The sequence below is a fragment of the Pogona vitticeps genome, chromosome 5, assembly GCF_051106095.1.
Source record: "Pogona vitticeps strain Pit_001003342236 chromosome 5, PviZW2.1, whole genome shotgun sequence".
NCBI classification, from domain to species: Eukaryota; Metazoa; Chordata; class Lepidosauria; order Squamata; family Agamidae; genus Pogona; species Pogona vitticeps.
The window spans coordinates 24,899,497-24,923,368 of record NC_135787.1 but is presented as its reverse complement, the minus strand read 5'-3'; the positions used below and the strand labels follow the sequence as shown (position 1 = coordinate 24,923,368).

General features: G+C 39.7%; 1 protein-coding gene across 1 annotated transcript in view; it reads left to right on the top strand.

The window, feature by feature from the left end:
• The window catches only part of COL25A1 (collagen type XXV alpha 1 chain), a 385,643-nt gene that overhangs the window by 185,069 nt on the left and 176,702 nt on the right, over positions 1 to 23,872 (top strand). Inside the window, exons 3-4 of the mRNA XM_073001823.2 lie at positions 559 to 603; positions 4,269 to 4,276. Of these exons, the coding sequence (XP_072857924.2) occupies positions 559 to 603; positions 4,269 to 4,276 (53 nt within the window). The remainder of the gene's footprint in view (positions 1 to 558; positions 604 to 4,268; positions 4,277 to 23,872) is intronic.

Below are 23,872 nucleotides of genomic sequence, written 5' to 3'. Positions count from 1 at the left end.
AGGTATCTGTTCTTTTTTCCTGAAATGTCTAATTTCCCGGGACCTTTAACTTTGTGTCTTTCTTATCCGGTCCTTCCTGTTTTTCTATATGTGGTTACTTTAAAACATAATCCTGCAGGGAAAAAAAAGTTGTTTATTGTCAGCCATATGTTTTACTGTGCCCAGTGCCTTTTTGGAAATATTATTTGAAAGAAACGTCATTACATTCAAAATTTCCGGGACAGTATCAGTATTGGTATTATAATTCTGTAAAACTGCAGTCATGGGCAAATGACCTCGGAGTCAGTGAATTTGGACTTAGTGAGATTTATTTCCAAGTAAATATGCATGTTCTTCCATTGTTCATTTCTCAGCTCAGCCATATTGCTAAAGAATAGATAGCAAATGTCTTTACAGTGTTTTGTCTTGGGAAGATTGTTATCTGGAACAACCATTAGAAGTGAAAGGGCTTTTGGTGGAGTCATCATGTTTTTGACTTCCCATACACCACCTATGGATGTTCTTAGTCACTTTTGATTTAACTGCAAAATTACAAATTGGGAATTCTTTTCTCTTTAGGTCCTCCTGGGAAACGAGGTAAGCGAGGAAGAAGAGGAGAGATTGGTAAGTTTTTTGAGTCAGATGTAAAAACTTTTCATTTCTTTGTGCACTTCCTTAGCACCTGGTTCATTTTGTGAACGAATGCTTGCCAGTAGTTTGAGTTATTGATGCTTATGTTTGTAGGTAACCGCTAGGGGCTCAGTGAGGGTGGGGAAATTTGGAGGGGAAAAAGTAGAGGAAAACATAATGACTAGAGTTCAGAGTAGCTGAAAGCAGAAATCCTCTTTTGCTCAGGCTATTTCTGACTTAATAGAGCATCAGTGTGTGAGAAAAATATAAATTCAGAAACTTTGTATTTGCACAAGCTTTTGATGAAGAGTTAGTATTTGCACATGGTATTTTAATGCTTGATTGCATCCCACACCTTTCCTTTTGACAAAGGTCAACACCCCCCCCAAGGATTCTCCTCTATACATCATGGTACTATGCTTGCTATGAAGCCACTTCGTAACTTATTAACTCATAACCCATTAGTGCCTCTCTATGAGTGTGGTGGAACCTTCTTCCTCTTCCCTCTACGACACAACTCTCCATGCTACTTAAAACTGCAAAGGGTGTCCTCAACTCTTGGAGCAGGCTTGGAGGTGGGGGATGTAGAGCGAGGAGAACTTCCCTTTTCCATTTCTGATGGTGCAGATAGTTCATCTGAGGAACTACCCTGCTGGATACTGGCTAAAGCAGCTTTTATATAAAATGATACACTATGGTTTAGCATCAAGTGGAGGAGCACCTAGGAGGCCATGGATTCATGTAGCCTTCTTGCTCAGGACTGGCTGCAAGAAGAAGTTTTAAAACCTTTGCTTCCAGTTCAGATTAACCACAATTTGTCATGATACCAGAACCTGGAAATAATTTAGGGATGGATTTTTTTTAAAGATTTCTTGGACTGCAACCATAATTCTCCATTCTGGGAGTTTTCCAGACAGACAGATACCTACAATTGTAATCAAAATTATTTAACCCCCACCATTGCAAATAAGGTTTCTTGTCAAAATCTACAGACTTTTAGCTGTTTGCAGTGAACAAATCAAACAAAAGCAATTGGCATAGCTCAACACATCAAATGCTTCAAGTGGTTTCCCCAAATTCAACTGAAAATACAACTTTTAATGCATCCTGCAGTCTCAGAATTATTCAACCCCTTCATGGCAAGCATCTTAGCTCACTTTTGCTGTTATGACCACAAACAAGATGCATAGGCAGATACCAGCTTCTGGCAGCATTCCTGAGGAATCTTAGCCCATTCCTCATGACCAATGGCCTGCAGTTCAGTAATATTCTTGGGTTCGAGTGCTGCAACTGCCTTCTTCAAATCCCACTAGAGATTTTCTATGGGATTCAAGTCAGGAAACTGTGATGGTCACTGTAGAATCTTCCAGGGCTTCTTCTGCAATGAACCCTTCGTGGAACTTGAGGAATGCTTGGGATCATTGTCCTTTTGAAAAGTCCAACAATGCCCAAGCTTCAGCTTCCTCATAGACAGCATCACATTTGATCCTAGGATTTCATGATAATTCAATGAATCCATCTTGCCTTCCACACTGCAGGTTTCCACTGACAGAGGATGCAAAGCAGCCTCAGAGCATCACCAAGTCACCACCATGTCTTAACTGTAGACAGAACGTATGCTTCATTCTTCTTCCTCCACACATACCATTGATCCATTGGGCTGAAAAGTTACGGTTTTGTTTCACTGCTCCACAGAACAGAATCCCAACACTTCTGTGGCTTATTTATATGATTTTGAATATATTGGAGCTGACTTTTCTTTTGCTTTTGGGTCAGTAGTGGTGTATGTCTTGGAGTTCCGGCATGGAAACCTTTTGCGTTTAGTATGCGCCTTATTATGAAAATTGAAACCTCAGTGCCTGTTGCCACAAAGTCTTGCTGCAGGGTTTTTGCAGTCACTCAAGGGTTTTTCTTGACTTGCCTTCTCAGAAATCTGGCTGTAGGCATTGATAGCTTCCTTTTTCTGCCTTGTCCAGGTAGTGTAGCCACTGTTTCTTTTAACTTCGAACTTGCAAACTATGCTTCCAACAGTGTCTCTAGGAACATTCAGTGCTTCCCTATCTTCTTGTATCCTGTTCCTTGCTTGTGAAGGACAATTAAGTCTTCTCTTAACTTCTTGGACCATTCTTTTGATTTGGCCATATTTCTAACATGCAGTCAAACATAACACTCACCAAACCCCTGGCCAGTTCAGGTATTTCATGTGTTCCAGCTGAAACACACCTGGTGCAACTAATGAAGCCCTTGTTTAGTTGCATCATGTATGCTTGAGACAACACCTGTTTTGCATGTTTGGGCTGCTGTGAGGGATTCTATTTAAGTGATTGAATAATTTTGGACTGTAGAATTCATTAAGAGTTGCATTTTCAGTTGAATTTAGAGAAACCAATTGAAGCATTTGGTGTGTTGAGCTATTTTGCTTTTGTTTGATTTGTTCATTGCAAACAGCTGAAACTCTGTAAATTTTGACAATAAACCTGATTTGCAATGGCGGTTGAATAATTTTGATTGCTACTGTAAATGTGGGTCACCTGGGACAAAGACCTTAATTGGAAGGCTTTGAGGTTGAACTAGGATTAGCTCCTCCCAAGCTTCATGTTCCTGCCCTAGTGCTAGCTGGAAGCTTTCTTTCTGAACAGGAAGCTAAGAAGTGCTAGGCTCAGCCTCAAACCTTCCAGTTGAATCCTTTTCTCCAGGTGAGCCACATTTATGTATCTATCTGTTGGGTAGAACTTCCAAAAGGGAGAACAGTATTTTAGTAGCCAACAAATGATATAAACATGTTAAATTTGTTAAAAAGGAAACAGATTTTCTTTCTGTTAGAAAAACGCTTTTTATCTTAATACTGTATTTTCTGTAGGACCACTTACCAGCATCAAGAAATTACTTTAGTTAACTACTCAATAAAACCACATTGTTAAAAATACAAACCTAATTATATTTAAAGCAAACTTCAAGGGCAGCTGCTGTTGTTATATTGCCCCTTTTCAATGTGCTTGAGTCAGAAGAAAAAGGGAAACATAAAAGCTAATGAAAAGCCATTGAGTTGATGACTACAGCTGCTCCTCTTAATAAGCCTTAACGAAATATTAGATGTGGTTTGCAGACCTTTGATAATATTCACAAGAACAGTTGTACAAAAACCTTTGACTGTAAATAATTGGAAAAATGTGCCAATAGTGCTTCACAAGCAGTGACATTTTTTAACAGGGAGCATTTTGTAAGTAGGTCTTGAATGGAGGAAGTGATAAAAGAAAGTTTGGTGTAGTTATGTGATTAATTGCACTTGCCTGCCTCAAGAAGAGCAGAAGGCCAAAAATATAGGCAGTTCTGCTTTGCTGCTAAGTTGAATGTGAAGAAAAAGAAAAGAAAAGGGGGATTGGAGCATTATCTTAAGTCTAGTTACAAACTAGGTAGATAACTGTGAAAGAAGTATGTGCATACAAGATATTTTGCACCATTACTATGAAATAGCTTGACAAAGTAATGATACGTCATATTTCTTGAGAGGAATGAGAATCTCATGGATAGTAGTGCCATCAAATATAAGATGTATGGTTATGACCAACAGTGACCATATTTGGATATTGTATAATTGTCCAACTTTCATAACCTTATAGATGTATTCATCTTTCTTTTTCTCTGTTTTCTTTTCATAGGGCCTCCTGTAAGTACAACTGCTACGCTTCTGGATCTTCTGTATTATCAAGAATGGGGCAGAAAGTATTTTTAACATCTGGTAAAATGGCTCATACTTTAAAGATATCAGTCCCATCAAAACAGACATTTGTATTCATTACTAAAATGTGTTTTAAAACTCAGCTGATTTTTCAGAACTCATTTTTCCTTTTTAAAAAAAGATAACACTTCGAGGTAAATATTTTACATAACTATGAGGCATAATGTTTTCGAATAGAACAAAAGTTAAGTGTTTTGATGTTGGTTCCTATGCCAACAAGTATCTGTTTGGTATTGCTTTAGCCCGGTTCAAAAGAGCTATTAATTCTTTTTCTTTTCTTTTCTGGTGTTAGATTTAACTTACACTTTTCTTGCAAAGTTTGGAAAAGTTACTTTTTGTGCTACAATTCTCAGAATCCATTAGCAAGCATAACTAAAAGTAAAAAAGTAACATCCAACTTCTGATTCTTATTACATGTGAAATACATCCATTTGCAGAAAAGCCTAATTTTGGTAATCAGAAGGTAAAATCAGTATCATAGTCATGTTCCTTGAAATGGGAATATGGTGCACAGCTCCATCATGGAAGTGGAATTTGCAGTGCAGACTGTTGGACTCTTGCTTGCTTGCTTCCTTTTGCTTGTTTCTGTTTAATTACCAGCGCTTTCTTGGGGCAAATCTGTATATTATAGAAGGCTTTCCTTCAAAAGCAGAAGTCCATTAGTATCCCAAAAACATCATGCAAGCAGACCTTTATCACTGTGCTATCAATACCTCCAAGCAAAGCTTGTAATTACCTTCCAGTGATAAATCACAAAGCAAAAGGAAGCTGATGTACAACCTGGGCGGGGGGCGGGGGGGATGAAAACTGCTGGCCAAGTTAGTTAGATGTTTCCAGCACTTTTAAAAATCCTATCTTCTAGCAGTGTGTTGCAATGTGTAGTTATGTTCTGAGAGATTGTGCAGTGAAAGGAGTGTGGATCATATGATAGCTACCATGTACCTTATCCTCCCTCCCAGATGTAAAACGTGACAGAAGGAGATGAATAGAGTTGAGAAGGAGAATGTTCACTTTGATTATCTTATCTAAAAGCCCCACAAGATCTAGAACCTTCACTGGCAAACCATTGTACGATCCAGTTCCAGACCTAAGCATATAGTATTAAGAACTTTCAGGTTCTTCAAATTGCTCGTAGCAAAGTTCAACAGACTGCCAGGTGATGTTCTAACAATTATTGGCTTCAGCTCTGCTGTCAGATACAGACAGCAGCGGACACAGGTAACTTCAAGGGAATTTATGACAGTATCAAGCAGGCTTTAAGTCCAATGCAGAAGAAATCTGCTCCTTTGAAGGCTGCTACAGGCGTGATCATCCAGGACCAAGTACAGCAGATGGAATGATGGGTGCAGCACTACTCTGAGCTATATTCTAGAGGGAACGTAGTAACCAAAGAGGCATTAAATAACATTGAGTGCCTGCCTGTCTTGGAAGAGTTGGATAACGAACCAACTTTAGCAGAAATAAAAGCGGCCTTGGATTCCCTCATCTCCAGCAAGGCACCTGGGAAGGATAACATCCCTGTTGTAGTGCTGAAGTGCTGCAAAGAGATCATCACCACTGAACTGTATGAAATCTTTTGTCTTTGCTGGAGGGAAGGTGGAGTACCACAGGACATGAAGGTTGCAAACATTGTCACATTGTATAAGAAGAAAAGAGACAGGGGCGACTACAATAACTACTGTGGCATCTCTCTTCTCAGCATTGTAGGGAAGCTGCTTGCCCGTATTGTGCTTAAGAGGCTCCAGGTGCTTGCAGACAGAGTCTATCCAAAATCACAGTGTGGATTTCGAGCTAAGAGATCCACCACTGACATGGTATTTTCCCTCAGACAGTTGCAGGAGAAATGTAGGGAACAATGACAGCCATTCTTTGTGGCGTTTATAGATCTTACAAAGGCCTTTGATTTGGTTAGCAGGAATGGCCTTTTTAAAATCCTTCCCAAGATTGGATGTCCACCTCAGCTCCTTAACATCATCAGGTCCTTTCACGAGGAAATGAAGGGCACTGTAGTTTTTGATGGCTCAACATCAGATCCCTTTGACATCCGAAGCGGAGTGAAACAGGGCTGTGTCCTCGCACCAACTCTGTTTGGATTTTTTTTTTTCTATCATGCTGAAGCACGCTTTTGGAACCGCAACAGAAGGTGTCTTATCTCCAGACTAGATCAGATGGAAAGCTCTTTAATCTCTCTAGATTGAGAGCAAAGACCAAAGTCCATCTGAAATGCGTGTGGAACTTCCTCTTTGCCGATGATGCAACTATTGTTGCCCATTCTGCTGAAGACCTCCAACAACTTTTGAATCATTTTAGCAAGGCCTGCCAAGATTTTGGATTAACAATCATCCTGAAGAAAACACGAGTTATAGGCCAGGGCGTGAACTCATCTCCCTCTATTACCATCTTTACACAAGAATTGGAGGTTGTTCATGATTTCATGTACCTTGGCTCAACGACCTCTGACACACTCGCTCTAGATGTTGAGTTGGATAAATGCATTGGCAAAGCAGCTGCCATGTTCTCTAGACTCACAAAGAGCGTATGGCTTAATAAGAAGCTGACAGCATATACCAAGATCTAGGTCTATAGAGCTTCTGTCCTGTACCGTAGTGAGTGCTGAACCCTTTGTGCACGGCAGGAGAGGAAGTTGAACATGTTCCATATGTGCTGTCTCTGACACATTTTTGGCATCACCTGGCAGGACAAAGTTCCAAATAAGTGTAGTCCTGGAACAAGCTGGAATTGTTAGCATGTATACATTACTGATGTGATGGTGCTGTGGGTTAAACTGCAGAAGCCTCTGTGCTCCAAGGTCAGAAGACCAGGCGTCATAAGATCGAATCCATGTGACGGAGTGCGCTCCCATTACTTGTCCCAGCTCCTGCCAACCTAGCCGTTCAAAAGCATGTAAAAATGTGAGTAGATGAATAGGTACCACCTAGTCGCGTTGGCCACATGACCACGGAAACTGTGTTTGGACAAATGCTGGCGCTGTGGCTTGGAGGCAGGGATGAGCACTGCCCCCTAGAGTCAGACACGATTGGACTAAATGTCAAGGAGAACCTTTAACTTTACCTTATATATTACTGAAACAGCAATGTCTACGTTGGCTTGGGTATGTTATGAGAATGGCTGATGGTAGGATTCCCAAAGATCTCCTGTATGGAGAATTAGCGCAGGGAAAGTGCCCCAGAGGGAGACCACAGCTGTGTTAGAAGGATATCTGCAAGCGGGATCTGAAGGCCTTAGGAATGGACCTCAACAGATGGGAAACCTTGACATCTGAGTGTTCAGCCTGGAGGCAGACGGTGCAGCATGGCCTCTCCCAATTTGAAGAGACACTTGTTCAGCAGGCTGAGGCAAAGAGGGAGTCCCAAAACCAGCAAAATCAGGGAGTTGGACAGGGGATGGATTGTATTTGTCTTCAGTGTTGAAGGGATTGTCACTCTTGAACTGGCCTTCTCAGCCACACTAGACGCTGTTCGAAGATCTCTATTCAGAGTACTTTACCATAGTCTCTTGAGACTGAAGGATGCCTACCTGACCTAAGCATATAGTATTAAGAATGAACATGGTTTATTTAAAGCCAATTGTTACATTTTAGATCTTTACTTTACTGAAAAAGGATGAAGCGAAGATAAGGTTGTTACTGTTATTATTTTAGTATGACAGTATTAATGAAAATTGCTTGGAGGTTTCATTACCTGAATTTCTTACCCAAAGGGTTTTAGTACAGTAAAGAACACTGTTACTATGGGAACCTCCTGCTTCATGTGGAAGATCCTGCGCACTTTCTGTATGACTAAATGCCATACTTTCCTCTTTTTAAAAACAAAGGGATGTTGGCATAGGCAGTGGGCAGAGCAGTGAGAAGTAAATTGGTTTTCGTACATCACGTTTACAGTGAGTGATATGACCTATCTTCCAAATGTCCAATCAATAGAAAAATCAGCCTACCATATTAGAATCTTTGGCTCATATGCATTAACAGTAGTTGTGATGTATTTGGCCCAAGATACATATCCTGAAATAATTTCAGGTAATTTTTCCCCTTCCTTATTTCTCTTTGTAGTCAATATCTACATTTACCGTGGTTTCTCTATAGTTATTTCTAATACATGGCCAAAGTGTCCAGCTTAGTTTTCTTTCTCTCATCTGCAGAGCACCTGCTGCAACTGGAATTCCACATAGCAGAGTACGTATCTGTGTGTGGGCTGAACATGGCATATTGTGGACTTTGGTTGACCTCTGTCCATTATTCTACAATCCTGTTTAGCTGAACCTGGGTTACTACAGGTGCTTTGCATATGTGCATGAAATCATTGAAGCATTTGGTAATAGTCTTTAAGATAACATCTTGAGTGAAAGAGTATGGCTTCCTTCTTTTTTTCTTTCTGTTTATTTATAAGCAAAGAATGTCTTAGGTTAATAAATTACAGTCATACATGTTTACCTGACATACTTTGGAGGTGACAAATACAGGATTATTGCAGTCTTTTAATATTTCAGAATAATAGAACTTAATTATATGGCACAAAATATCTTTACAAATAAACATTTAATACTTGCTATAATATTTGGAATTTCAGACTTTGGTGTCACCTTTTTGCAGTTCTTAGTGGATGATTTTTAAATGTACATTATGGGTGTACTTCTAGACATTGCAGAAGTATGGATGAACTCCTGTTCATAGTATAAGCCAAGGGATAACTTTCCATCCCTGGTAAACAGAGCAACTGTTGCGCAATTCTTGGGGGTGCTTATGCACCAAGCTTTTGTTCAGACAAGTCCTCAAGAACTGTGGCAGTGAGATTTTGTTTACCATGAAGGAATGGATGGAAAGATACACTTTGGCTTACAGTACAATCAGGATTACAGTACAGAAGGGAAACAAAATGCAAGGGAGATAGGGAAAATTACTTAAAATTGAATGCAGACTTCCAAAGAATAGCAAGGAGAGACAAGAGGGCCTTCTTAAATGAACAGTGTAAGAAATAGAGGAAAATATGAGAAAGGAAAAAACCAGAGCCCAGTTCAAGAAAACTGGAGATATTAAAGGAATCTTTTGTGCAAAGATGGACATGATAAAAGACAAAAATGGCAGGGACCTCACAGATGTAGAAGACATCAAGAAGAGGTGGCAAGAATACACAGAGGAATTATACCAGAAAGATCTGGATGTCCCGCACAACCCAGATAGTGTGGTTGCTGACCTTGAGCCAGACATCCTGGAGAGTGAAGTCAAGTGGGTCTTAGAAAGTATGGCTAACAACAAGCCCAGTGGAGGTGATGTGATTCCAGTTGAACTATTTAAAATCTTAAAAGAAGATGCTGTTAAGGTACTACACACAATATGTCAGGAATTTTGGAAAACTCAACAGTGGCCAGAGGACTGGAAAAGATCACTCTACATCCCAATCCCGAAGAAAGGTGGTGCCAAAGAATGATCCAACTACCGTACAATTGCACTCATTTCACACACTAGCAAGGTTATGCTGAAAATCTTACAAGGTAGGCTTCAGCAGTATGTGGACCGAGAACTCCCAGATGTCCAAGCTGGATTTTGAAGGGGCAGAGGAACTAGAGACCAAATTGCTAACATGTACTGGGTTATGGAGAAAGCCAGAGAGTTCCAGAAAAACATCTACTTCTGCTTCATTGACTTCGCTGAAGTCTTTGACTGTGTGGACCACAGCAAACTATGGCAAGTTCTTAAAGAAATGGGAGTGCCTGACCACCTTATCTATCTCCTGAGAAATCTATACGTGAGACAGGAAGCAACAGTTAGAACTGGATATGGAACAACTGATTGGTTCAAAATCAGGAAAGAAGTACGACAAGGCTGTATATTGTCCCCTGGCTTATTTAATTTACGTGCAGAATACATCATGCAAAATGCCGGACTGGATGAATTAAGGTTGCCGGAAGAAATATCAACAACCACCTATGTGCAGATGATACCACTCTGATTGCAGAAAGTGAGGAGGAATTAAAGAACCTCTTAATAAGGGTGAAAGAGGAGAGTGCCAAAAACGGTCTGAAGCTCAACATAAAAAACAAAACAAAACAAAACAAAAAACGAAGATCATGGCCACTGGTCCCATCACCTCCTGGGAAATAGAAGGGGAAAATATGGAGTCAGTGACAGATTTTACTTTCTTGGGCTCCATGATCACTGCAGATGGTGACAGCAGCCACAAAATTAAAATACGCCTGCTTTTTGGGAGGAAAGCAGTGACAAATCTAGACAATATCTTAAAAAGCAGAGACATCACCTTGACGACAAAAGTCCACATAGTCAAAGCTATGGTTTTTCCAGTAGCGATGTATGGCAAGTGGGACAATAAAGAAGAATTGATGCTTTTGGATTGTGGTGCTGGAGGAGACTCTTCAGAGTTCCCTGGACTGTAAAGAGAACAAACCTATCCATTTTGAAGGAAATGAACCCTGAGTGCTCACTGGAAGGACACATCCTGAAGCTGTGGCTCCAATACTTTGGCCATCTCATGAGAAGAGAAGCCTCCGTGGAAAAGACCCTGATGCTGGGAAAGTGTGAAGGCAAGAGGAGAAGGGGATGATAGAGGATGAGATGGTTGGACAGTTTCATTGAAGCTACCAACATGAATTCGTGAAGGCTTTAATGGCCGGGATCTAATGGTTGTTGTGGGTTTTTCAGGCTCTTTGGCCATGTTCTGAAGGTTGTTCTTCCTAACATTTCGCCAGTCTCTGTGGCCGGCATCTTCAGAGGACAGCACTCTGTGTTCTGGTGTAGTTTGCTTGGGAGTTGAGTATTTATGGCTGTGAGATAGGCTTTTGTCCTTTTCAGGAGATGGGTGATTAATGTGTCTTGTTGTGGGTGTATTGTTGTGATAAAGAGGAGAGATTATCTGTCACTGTGACGGTGACAGATAATCCTGAAAAGGACAAAAGCCTATTTCACAGCCATAAATACTCAACTCCCAAGCAAACTACACCAGAGCACAGAGTGCTGTCCTCTGAAGATGCCGGCCACAGAGACTGGTGAAATGTTAGGAAGAGCAACCTTCAGAACACGGCCAAAGAGCCTGAAAAACCCACAACAACCACTATCAACATGAATTTGACCAAACTCTGGGAGGCAGTGGAAGACAGGAGGGCCTGGCATGCTCTGGTCCATGGGGTCACAAAGAGTCGGATACGACTTGACTAAACAAGAACAACAAAAACAATCGGGTTGCAGCTTATATCAGTTCATATCAGTTCAACTTGCACTTATAACACTGTTCTACAGCCAAAATGCTTCCGAAATAAATGTAGCCAAACTTTTCTAATTTTGGTCACCGAAAATTAAAATGATGCTTAAAATTGTTGATTGGCTCTAGTTTTCCAGATATGCTGTTGGGTCAGTATAAAGGACCCTTGAGATGGGAATGGCAGAGGATAAGTCAGTTATAAAGGGAAGGGATCTCAACGAGAAATGACTAAAATACAACTTTGACTAGATCTATGAATAAGTTTTTGACTGAGTTTGGATAGTAGTTGCTTTCTAGGCAGAACAGTTTTAGCCTGCAACAACATCAATGGTGTGATGGCAGGCTTCAGCATTGTTCACAGTTCAGATCAGTGGAGACTGTTCATTGATTCATCAAAGAAGATCCTTAAAGTTATTTTACTGCATAATGCCAATGTTCTGCCATAATTTCCAGTTGGTCATGCAGTTCATATGAAGGAAACTTATGAAAACATGAAACAACTTTTCAGATGTATACACTATGACCAACATCAGTGGCAGCTTTGTGGCAATGTAAAGGCTGTTGCTCTCTTGCTTGGTCTGCAGACTGGGTACACAAAGTACTGTTGTTTTCTCTGCAAATGGGATTGTTGGGCAACAGAGTCCCATACATCAAGATAGATTGGCCATTCCGACAGTCCTTGGAACCTAGGAGGAAAAGTGTTGAGCATCCACCATTTGTTGAATCAAGGAAGCTTTTGCTACCACCTTTACATACCAAGCTGGGTTTGATGAAGAACTCTTGTCAAGGCCATGGACAAAACACAGGCAGCTCTCAAGTACCTCCGTGGAATATTTCCAATGTTAGGTGAAGCTAAGACAAAGGAAGGTGTGTTTGCCGGTCCTCAGGTTTGTGAACTTCTTTGCAATGATGCATTTGACTGTGCATTATGTAGCAAGGAAAAGATGGCATGGAAAGCCTTCTAGTTAGTGGCAATAAATATTCTCAGAAACAACAAGGCAGGCAACTACAGGTTGCTGATGGAAAACCTCCTCAAGGCATACAAAAGCGTTGGTTGCATCATGTCACTAAAGGTATATTTTTGGCACTCTCATCTTGATTTTTTTCCCCCACTGTAATACAAAGCAGTGAAGGACGAGTATGGTGAGCAGTTTCACCAGGACATTGCAGCAATGGAGAAATGCTATCAGGGCAAATGGAGCCTGCCCATTAATGCATGCAGACTGATGGTGGAAAGTGACAAGAGATGCACCATTTAATAAATACAAGAGACAACCCAAGAAAAGCTGAGTACACACTGTATAGGATTAAACTACTGTATGTACATAATAGTTTTTTGCCTTTGGTTTCGTAATATGTTTTATTTATGTAACCCTTTTGCTGATTTTTAAATTGTTACGTAAACATGATAAATGAATATTATCACATAAAGCAACCATAAACACATGAAAAGACCAAGGTTTACAATTTATGATAAAAATTCTACTATCTACACAATATACATAAGTGTAAAATGTAAGAACTTAAATATCTTGGAAACAGTAGCCAATCAGTTGTTTTAATTGTCATATTTGAATTCAGCACATCCAAATACATAATATATAGCACATTTTACCTCTGAAGCAGACAATGTATAAAAAAATGTAAACCAGTGTAATGAATCTGGCCCTTGCTGCTAAATTGAATAAACAAAAAAAATTACTTCTTAGTGGAAGTAACAGGCTTCTTTTTGCTTTTGAAATTTTCACCCATATCACCACAGATTAATTTGAAGAGACAGGACAAGGGAGAGTGGGCTGATAGTCTTTTTCACAGAATTAAAATCCTGTTTTTACTTATGTACACACAAGTCCCATTGAAACCACTGCAAGCAAAATAACTATGCATTTGCCTAACAGCCTCTGTGAATTCAACAAGACTTATTGATAAATGAATATTCATATGATCTGATAGTATATTCAGTAGCCTTGAGTTGAAGGAAACCTTGAATTTCAATAGTTCTTGTGTTCTCTTTTATGTAAAGTAGTGTAACCATTTGTAAAAAAAAAAGTAGAGATAGAATGTTGCATTTCCTGTTTATGTACTGTATGTGTATAGTGTCACATATCATTCGGTGTCTGCCTAACGAATACCATTCCATCTCATTCAACCAGGGTCAACCAGGGCGAAATGGCTACCGGGTAACCATCCCATCATATATTTATCAAATGCATGCATTACGTTCAAACTATTATTTCTTCGCTATCTTTATGTCTGTCTTGGCTGAATACTTTCCTATAACTTGCAGAACTTCACACTTCCCTGGTGTTTTGTGTTGAATTGTACTTCACTTAGCAGATCGATGCAAGACCTAGCAGATCTTGATGCAAGACTAATTCCACAGTATACACTTGGAAGACAATATCACCATTGTGTGCATTTCTGTTTATTGAACTGGCACATTCTTGAACAGAGACATCATTTTCCCATCATAATTTAAAACACTGCTTAAAGTGCATCCATCTTACATATCAGTTTTCTTTATTCAAATATCATTTTGTTTTATTATTCAGTTCCTTGTGTAGGATTTTACTAGGAAAAAAGTCCCAAGTTAATTCTGTGCACCAACTGCAGAGTTAACTGCACTCGTACTTGGCAGTTACTTGCATCTTGGTATGGTGTGTGTATGCGTGGTAATTTACTTATGTGCAATTTACACTTGCATGTTTACTTTTTGTATGAAATAATGCATGTTTCAAGAATAATATTAAGAAACTAGCCAAACACATCCCTTCCTGTGTATGACAACATGAGTGCCAACTCTTTTCATGTGCAAATACATCAGATGCATTTGAGAACTTTAAAACCAAGTTCTAATTAAGGCCACAATTTTCACCAAGACTAAAAAACTGCCAGGAATACATGTTTTTGTGTATGCATTACATGCGTTGTGTCATTGATCGCCAGACCTTTACCTGGAAAATCTGCATGTACAATTCATGGTCAGCTTTTGTTTCTGGTTTTTAATTAAATGAACGTCAGTATGACACCTGAACTCAAGCAAACGGAATTTAGTGTCAGTTACAGTTTTGTAAAACAAGCCAATTTCAAACTTTAGTTTCTACAGCTGACTTATTTTGTTAAACCTCGTTTAAGATAAATTGTAGTTTAGGATTTGGGCCTTACATAATGATTAATCAATAATGAAAGTAGAAAGTCCCTGTTCAGCAAAGCAAAGAGATCCTTGCAGGGTGCGGTGGCATACAAGTTGAAGGAATGAATGAATGAATGAATGAATGAATGAATGAATGAATGAGGGAGGGAGGGAGGGAGGGAGGGAGGGAGAGAGAGAGAGAGAGAGAGAGAGAGAGAGAGTCCAAGGCTAGCACAAAAACGTCACTAGGATGCTTCAACGTGGTTTGGAATCATATTACAAGGAGGCAATATTTAATTCAGTTAATCCCAGTTAATAGCCATTTTCTGAGATGCATTCAATGGTGGACATCCTGTTGCATAAGTTATGCCATGTCAAGCTGATCATCAGCCTGGTGGTGTTTTGGAAATAAAACATTGCCAGTCCCTCCGCTGCCCCAGCTTCTGTGGAATCCCTTTCCTCATTGGGAAGCTGTTGAGGCTGCGGGATAAGGGGGGGGGGAGATTTTTAATTACCAAAAATCACTGCTGCTAGTGGCCAGCAACCCATCAAGTTACAAAATCATATCTTTCTCATGTCCTTATTTCCAGCTATTCATTATCCCATACAACAACCAAGAAACTGTTGATTCTGCTCCATAGTCAAACTTACTTTCTTGTTAAAGCTAATCTGAATTACGTTTCAAAACAGCCAGAGTTCTTTGTTTGCATTTCAAATTATTGGAATTGTTCTCTTTGTTTCTTGGACTCAAAAGCATCCAACAGATGAAGTTTGTTTAAGTGCTACACATGGGGATGCTTTGGCTGTCACCTAAGACTCATTTTGAAATCTACCACATACTAATTGTGGTTCATGTCCAGGGCAAGGAGGGTATCCTCTTGGAAATTTGGAATGAGGTTCCCCAACTCTGTTCCACAAGCTCCCCATGCCACATATAAAACTGAACAGGGTATATCACCTCATTGCGTTTCAGAGTCAGAGTATTATCCTTAATCTGCAAAACATAAATCTCCAAACTTCCTCTCTGTTGATCATAAAAAAGTAAACATTCAGCCTTTCCCCCTTATTACAGTAGTCAGGATAACTGACCGAGGCTGAGCATATGGGATAGGATACAAACATATTCTTCCTGCTGATTTGAAATTATCCAAGTAATTCAGTCTATGGGTCCATATCACCACAGGCTTGTGAACCCTGTGCTAGCAACAGAGCTATGCTGCTGCAATTTAGGAATTTAAACAACCTTGTTCCTCCTTAGAACTCTACCAACAGCAAAATCATGCCTTGGTGGTCCAGGGAATGGAGTAATTATTTGAAATGTTTGGTGCCAGCCTTACCAAATCATAAATGTAAACAAAATAAATATCTGACATAACTCAGGAACTGATAAAATACTGTACAGCCATTCAGACCAAATTATCCAATGAAAGTAACACCAACTTGTCAATGGATTTTCTACATAAAGCCCAATCTAAATGTTATACATACTTTTTTGGTTCAATCAGTGGGTGGGGAGATCCTTTGGAATGGGCTGCAATTGTGACATTTCAGTTTAAAACGCAGAAAGAGAGGGAGAGGAAAGGTTTCACACCCTTAGACCAGGCATTAGGCTCTTACTTAGGCAACAGAAATTCAATATATCCTTGGGAGGATGCAGAATGGAAGATTCAGTCTTTATAGCAGTGTTCTCTATTTGTACCTGTTTTAACATTTTATTTTAGAGCTTTACAGAGTTTTCCTTTGAAACTTCTTTCTTTGTGCCTGCAGTCCTTACCCAGAAGAAGACTTTGGGAGATAGTGATGTCCTAAAAGTCCTAATTCCTGGCACAGCTTGGAGAATTAAAGAGAATTAAGGATTTTTTAAAATTGGTTGTTGTAGGTTTTTCAGGCTGTCTGGCTGTGTTCTTGAGATCAAGAATACGGCCTCAGGAACATGGCCAGACAACCTGAAAAACCTACAACAACCATTGGATTCCGGTTGTGAAAGCCCTCGAGAATACATTTTTTAATTTAATTCTTTTTTTTGGGGGGGGGGGGTTGCAGCCAGCTCCTACTCTGGCATCTTGGGGTGTTTAATCTTGTAACAACTAGTTTGGGCTGTGTATGTACAGTTGTTGCTGCTTTTGTTATGTAATTTAAAATTTAAAATATTTGCACAGTTTTTGTGTTTGTAAAACTCATTTTAAAAATATAGCCACATAGAACCAACTGAGGGATTTGCTAGCACTGGGTCTTAGGATATAGCTTGGCTGATTCCACAGTCTAGGGAAAGAGATAACTAAGTTTGTATTCAGAGAGGACCACAAAAACAAAACAAAAAAAAAATAAACAGCTAGCTTTCAATCATAATTCATCATCTTCAGACTGTGCTCCAAGTTCTTGTGTGTGGAGGATGGCTGAAGTCTTAGCAATAGAGACAGAGAGGATTTATAAGAACTACTAGAGGCCAGAAAAAAATGATGCTAGGCAAAGATAAAGATACTGAATGCCAGGAGTGAGTTTTCAGAAAAATAAGGTAAATTTGAACACACCGCTGAGCAATTCTTTCTCAAGAGGTGCACTCAAGTTGATATTTAAGAATTCTGTTCTTTATTCCTTTGCTCTTTCATAAATTATCAAAAAGTATGTCCAAAAAAATTTTTAATTACTTGTTTGATGCCTAAGTCACTTTTCTCCCAGAATTGGAACCCATTATAAAACACTATAGGAAGAAAGATTTAGAATGCTTTGTAGAAAGCAGGCCGAATGTTAAGCACAAATACTTCTAGTCAATCTTCCGGTTTTCTTGGGAATCCCTCCCACAATATTGATAAAACTGTGGATGTGATATTCACTTAGGTCTAGACATTTGTACTGGCGGGGTAGGTGGGATAATTTTTCTGGTCAGTTATATGTATTTTGTATTATTTTTTAGTCTGACCAGTAATAATATTTCTGCATTAACTGCGCAGTTTCTGAAATATGCAAGATTTACCTAAATCTACATAAAAAGGCCAATGTTTTAACAAGCTGCTGGATTACATAATTGGGTATTGCTCAGCATTGTCAAAGTTGCTTATTTGAAATCCAGACCCTAGACTACTACAGATCAACTCCAAACACTAGAAGCTTTTTAAAGTTCTAACTAGATTTTAAATTTATTGAAACTCACTGCAAAAACTGAACACGTGCTTTTAATCAAAGACAGAATGGCACACTAAGCATGTGTAAGCATAATAGGAATACCAGATTGCATATTATGCGGTTGAAGGGCAAAAACCTCAAAAAGAGTGATCCTCTATCACATGGACCCTCCAGATAATTGATCCACACAGCTGGAAGTAGAAAAGTTTAGGTCATTTCCTATTGAGGGATAAACCTAGGACTGGCTAATAGGCTAGACTACCTGTAGGAAACCACAGCTGATTAGTTCCACTCAAAAGGGACTTTTAAAATAATTTCTTTCTAAACCTCATTATAGCATTGATTGGGAATATAAGTACAGCCTGTGTTGGAGAATGATACTAAATTTACAAATGATCACAGCTGTCTGCAACAAAGTCTAATCCTCTTATTCACATGCATCTACGACAAGAGTGAACTCTTTGTGGAAGCTGCAAGATGAAATAACCTTGATAACCGCTAGTCAAGGGATGGAAAGCCTGTGTTACATGAATATATGCCTCTGAACACAACACTTTGTTTCTCAGATTATTTTCTCAAATGCTAAGACAGTCTTTAAGGCCATTGAATGGTATGTGAAGGTGTTCTGCTGGAGTGTAGCACATTGCTTTGCATATACTGTACGTGATCTCAACCTAATCGTTTTTGAATTTCCAATTCACATTGTTCTTGGTGGCAACTCTGAATTAGTTCGCCATCCAGGAATGGAAACCTTTGTTTGATTCTGTGTTATTGGTAGGGAAAAGAGTCACATTCTTATCCTGACCTGCAAAAACTTCATTAGATTTTTTTGCCATTCTTAACACTTGCTTCTACAAGCCCCCCTTGTGCAATTAGCATAATATTTTGCAAGTTGTTCAGTTGCATAAAAACTACTCCCTAGATACCTGGAAATTAAAACACTGTAAGCCTTCGGCTGTGTAAGGATTTGGCTTTGCTGTGATTTAATTCACAACCTGCGTTATATTTCAAATTTTAAACAGTGGACACACAAGGGCTGTGGATTGGTTCATGAATCCCCCATTCATGTTGTTTGCGATGCAACTGGCAATCCCGCCCACACATGCCCTTATTTCTTTCCTTTCTCTGACCCTACCTTTCCTTTTCTTTTATGGTTAGTTGAGAAGCTCCTTGGTTGCAGAAGTGTTCCAAATATTTTTTGTTTCACCCCAAATTTATGTGTGTTTGTGGGTGCACATCAAATGAAAACACTACCTAAAGACACTACCCTGTCTTCTTAGGACTGTCTGTAGGGGGGAAAACACGGTTGAATCCAACTCTCTGGAGGCAGAGGAAAAAAGCGGGCTTGGCAGAAAATAGGTTCCAAGGCATTGAATCTACCTTGAATGTCATTCAGACATTAACAAATATATTGAATGCACCCATTTTATAGGCAGAGTAAATCCCGCTGTATTTGACCATGTAGTCAAAGCCTTAGATAAGTTGCTTTTCTCTTTCCACGGAATCAGTTGGTTATTTTCTTTTTTCTTTTTTTTCTGTATTTTTGCTTTGCTTCTCAAGGGGAAAGGACATTAGTTTTGCACAGATTGCAGAGAACTTAAGAGGAAACAAAAACTTTGAAGATATTCACTGAGGTGTTGACTGAGTCGAGAACAGCCTAAACTGAGTAAGAATGTAATTGTGTTTATCTCCATATCCCTACCTTTGCTTCGATCCAAGAAGGAACAGTAGGCAGGAGATTGGGTTAGATGAACCCTTAAATGGACACGGAATATGGCAGTCATTTGTCTGCATAAGCATCACTTTTCTTTGAACCGTGTGCAAATCTTTCTTTCTCCTAACTAAGCTCTAATGTGTTGCTCTCATGTTGGAAAAAAAATATTTATGTTAGATCATCCTCTTAAGAAAATGTGACTAATGTGAATAAACTGGGAAAAGCAGCTGGTTTTGCTCACTAAAGGCCAGGCAAGGGTTGCCAAGCATCCTATATTTCACGGGATATTTCTTTATTTCATTACACCATGCACCATTTTTGACATTTTAATTTGGTTCCTGCTGCTGTATGGAAGCTGCTGTCTACCTCTGCCTCAATAAAGGAAGCAATGTGGAACGGAGAAGCTCAGACTTGAGTGCTGGATGAAACTAGAGAAAGAACAGGATTTGTAAGAGTTGATGAATGGGGGGCGGGAGAAGAAGTGGGATTGAAAGGAACCTGAGTGTGTTTTTCTGTATGTAAGAGAGAGAGAGGGAAGGAGAAGAGAATATTTTGCAGCTGTGGGATCTTCCAGCTATTACTAATCAAAGTTTTCTTTAATTATTAGTCCACAAATTAAGATACTATATGACAACAAAAGTTAAGAAAAGCAAAAAAGCTGTTTAGGATATCTTGATAAAAGTGTAGATGAGGGGCTTAATCCTGGGATAATCCTGGGGTCTTGGATACAACAGATCCACAGCAGCCTCTGGCCTGTCTCAGGGCATACTGTTTCTCAGTGTACCACCAATAAACTGCAGTTATTTGTATATTTAATGCCTAAGAGATTCCTGAAGGTGTAATTGGGACATTCAGCATGAATGCTGAAGGAAGAGAAGCTCTATCAAATCCTAACTACCGTACCCATGGATTTTTGTAGGCTACAGTTGAACTATAAAACATAATACGTTTTCATGATATTGCAGAAAACCATAAATTAATTTACCTGTTCTGAAACTTGTTATTCAAACATTTTATTATTTGGTTAAACTCCTTTGCAGTCAATTAATTTGGACATGTGGGAGGCAGTGGAAGACAGGAGGGCCTGGCGTGCTCTGGTCCATGGGGTCACGAAGAATCGGACACAATTTAACAACTAAACAACAAGCAGGTGTTTTATCAGGAACAGAGGAAGCTGTCAGGGGCTTCTAACTAGCTGCTGCTATCACCAGTTCCAGATTTCCTTAAGAAGGCTTTTTGCATGAGACAACTCTTTTTAAATGTTCAAATTATTGTCTACCAGAAACTGATATATGTACACTATTTTGCATAGAGTTTACTTTTCCATTACCTTCAGTGAGGCAGTTCCCTGAGGTGAGAAGGCAAAGTAGACTGACAATTTGCCAATAACCCCATCTATAAGGACCCCATTCGCTCTGGAGAACTGCTAATTAAGGTTTATAATCTTGAACAATTGCTTCATCTGGAATGACCCTTGACAAGACAACTCTTTTAAAGTGTGTTTATCTGAAGTATGTTACTGTTCCTTTAAATACAATTTTCCCATAAAGTTGCATGGCTTAGGTTTGTCACTCAAAGTCTAGAGCAGTGGTTCCCTACCTTGGGTCTCCAGATGTTCTTGGACTAAAACTCCCAGCAGCCTTCACCACTAGCTGTGCAGGTCAGGATTTCTGCAGGTTGTAGTCCAAGAGCATCTGATGGGCACTCTTGAAGATGTTTAGACATTTGGCTGGTTGGAACTGGATTGGGAGTTCACAAATAATGTTGTCAAAAGATGACGATGAGCAACAAACTGCACAGGCACTAGGTGATAGCTTTTAAGAACACATCTAGACCACACAATTACAGCAGTTTGACTCCACTTTAATTTCCATTTTGTTGTTGTTGTAGTTTAGTTGTTAAGTTGTGTCCGACTCTTCGTGACCCCATGGACCAGAGCACTCCAGGCCCTCCTGTCTTCCACTGCCTCCTAGAGTTGGGTCAAATTCATGTTGGTAGCTTCGATGACACTGTCCATCCATCTCGTCCTCTGTCATCCCCTTCTCCTCTTGCCTTCACACTTTCCCAACATCAGGATCTTTTCAACGGTGGCTTCTCTTCTCATGAGATGGCCAAAGTATTGGAGCCTCAGCTTCAGGATCTGTCCTTCCAGTGAGCACTCAGGGTTGATTTCCTTAAAAATAGATATGTGTGTTCACCCTGCAGTCCAGGGGACTCTGAAGAGTCTCCTCCAGCACCACAATTCAAAAGCATCAATTCTTCGGCGGTCAGCCTTCTTTATGGTCCTGCTCTCACTTCCATACATCGCTACTGGAAAAACCATAGCTTTGACTATGTGGACTTTTGTTGGCAAGGTGATGTCTCTGCTTTTTAAGATGCTGTCTAGGTTTGTCATTGCTTTCCTCCCAAGAAGCAGGCGTCTTTTAATTTCGTGGCTGCTGTCACCATCTGCAGTGATCACGGAGCCCAAGAAAGTAAAATCTGTCACTGCCTCCATATCTTCCCCTTCTATGTGCCAGGAGGTGATGGGAGCAGTGGCCATGATCTTTGTTTGTTTGTTTGTTTGCTTGCTTTTTTTTATGTTGACCACTTCAGACCATTTTTGGCACTCTCTTTCACCCTCATTAAGAGGTTCTTTAATTCCTCTTCACTTTCAGCCATCAGAGTAATATAATCTGCATATCGGAGGTTGTTGATATTTCTTATCAACAATAATTCTGTCTTGGGATTCCTCCAGTCTGGCCTTTCGCATGATGAATTCTGCATATAAGTTAAATAAGCAGGGGACAATATATAGCCTTGTTATACTCCTTTCCCGATTTTGAACCAATCAGTTGTTCCATATCCAGTTCTAGCAGTTGCTTCCTGTCCCACGTATAGGTTTCTCAGGAGGTAGATATGGTGTTCAGGCACTCCCATTTCTTTAAGGAGTTGCCATAGTTTGCTGTGGTCCACACAGTCAAAGGCTTTTGCATAGTCAATGAAGCAGAAGTAGATGTTTTTCTGGAACTCTCTGGCTTTCTCCATAATCCAGCGCATGTTAGTGTTTGGTTATTTGGTTAAACTCCTTTGTAATCAATTAATTTGAACATACGTGGAAGGCAGTAGAATACAGGAGGGCCTGGTGTGCTCTGGTTTATGGGGTCATGAAGTGGATCTCATTAGATGAAATAATTTTCATTACTCCATCTAATGAAATCCAAATCCAAGTTTGGTCAAGTACTTGAAATTCTTTGCTGTATTTCAGGGGATTGCACTAGAAATCTTTGGCAGAGAATTTGTACTGCCTCATCAGACTACAAATGGCAGGATTCCATATTATGGAACTGCAACCATTAAAATGGAATTAAACTGCTGGAACTATATGGTGCAGATGAACCCTAAGTGATCTGGAAGCTCACCTCCTTCAATAACTTGCAAGGTATCGCTGATTGACCTAGACATGCACAATCCCTTTCAGATTTAATGGACTTGTTAACAAATGCCTTATGTTGTTGACTTTTGAGCACAAATGCACATGTATCTAAGCAGATTCTCAGATAAATAGCTTCAGCCTTGTATAGGGTGGCCAGATGTAAAAGAGGGCAAGGCCCCTTCCCCTTTAAGGTTTATGCAGAAGCTGGAATTTTAACAGGTGTAATTTGCCACTTGACTTATTTCTGCTGAATTTTTTTCTTTTGTGTAACTACTAAAAAATTCAGGAATCCTGTCTTCTTTTACATCTACCCTACAGTTGTTTTTGCAAAAATACCCAAACATTTATGGGACTACAGCTTCTTAACCATTCTTTATTTAAAAAACAAAAAGAGAGAAGTGATTGCTCATTTCAACTACTCATCAAGTCAGGTTTGATCCTACCATCAGGCATAGAGAAGTCGTTACCTGGAGTGGCAAATTCTGATCAAAATTCTGTTGAATAAAGTTTTCTGGGATAAGGGCGATGGCATCATCCAACAGACAAAGCTTCCAGTAATCACAGAGCCACTGCTTCCATCCTGGGACTTTGAAAGGTGACATGCAGTGAAACTGCATACGAGACCTCTGAATCAAAAAACTCCTTAATTGCTAGTAACATCTCCTGCCAAACAACATAATCTCCTTTATGCCAGCATACTTTACTTAACAGAATTCTGACCTCTAAGAGGCATAAGCAAGATATTGAATGAGAAGACTGTGTATGCTATACAGCTTGCATTGCAACCCCCAAGCTAAGCTGTTGCTTTAAGTTGTGATAGAATGTGATGTCCCATACAGTGGTGAAGAAAAAATGGCTAGAATCCTGTTACTTATGCCTACCAGTGTAAGTCCATCAGGCTGAAGTTCAT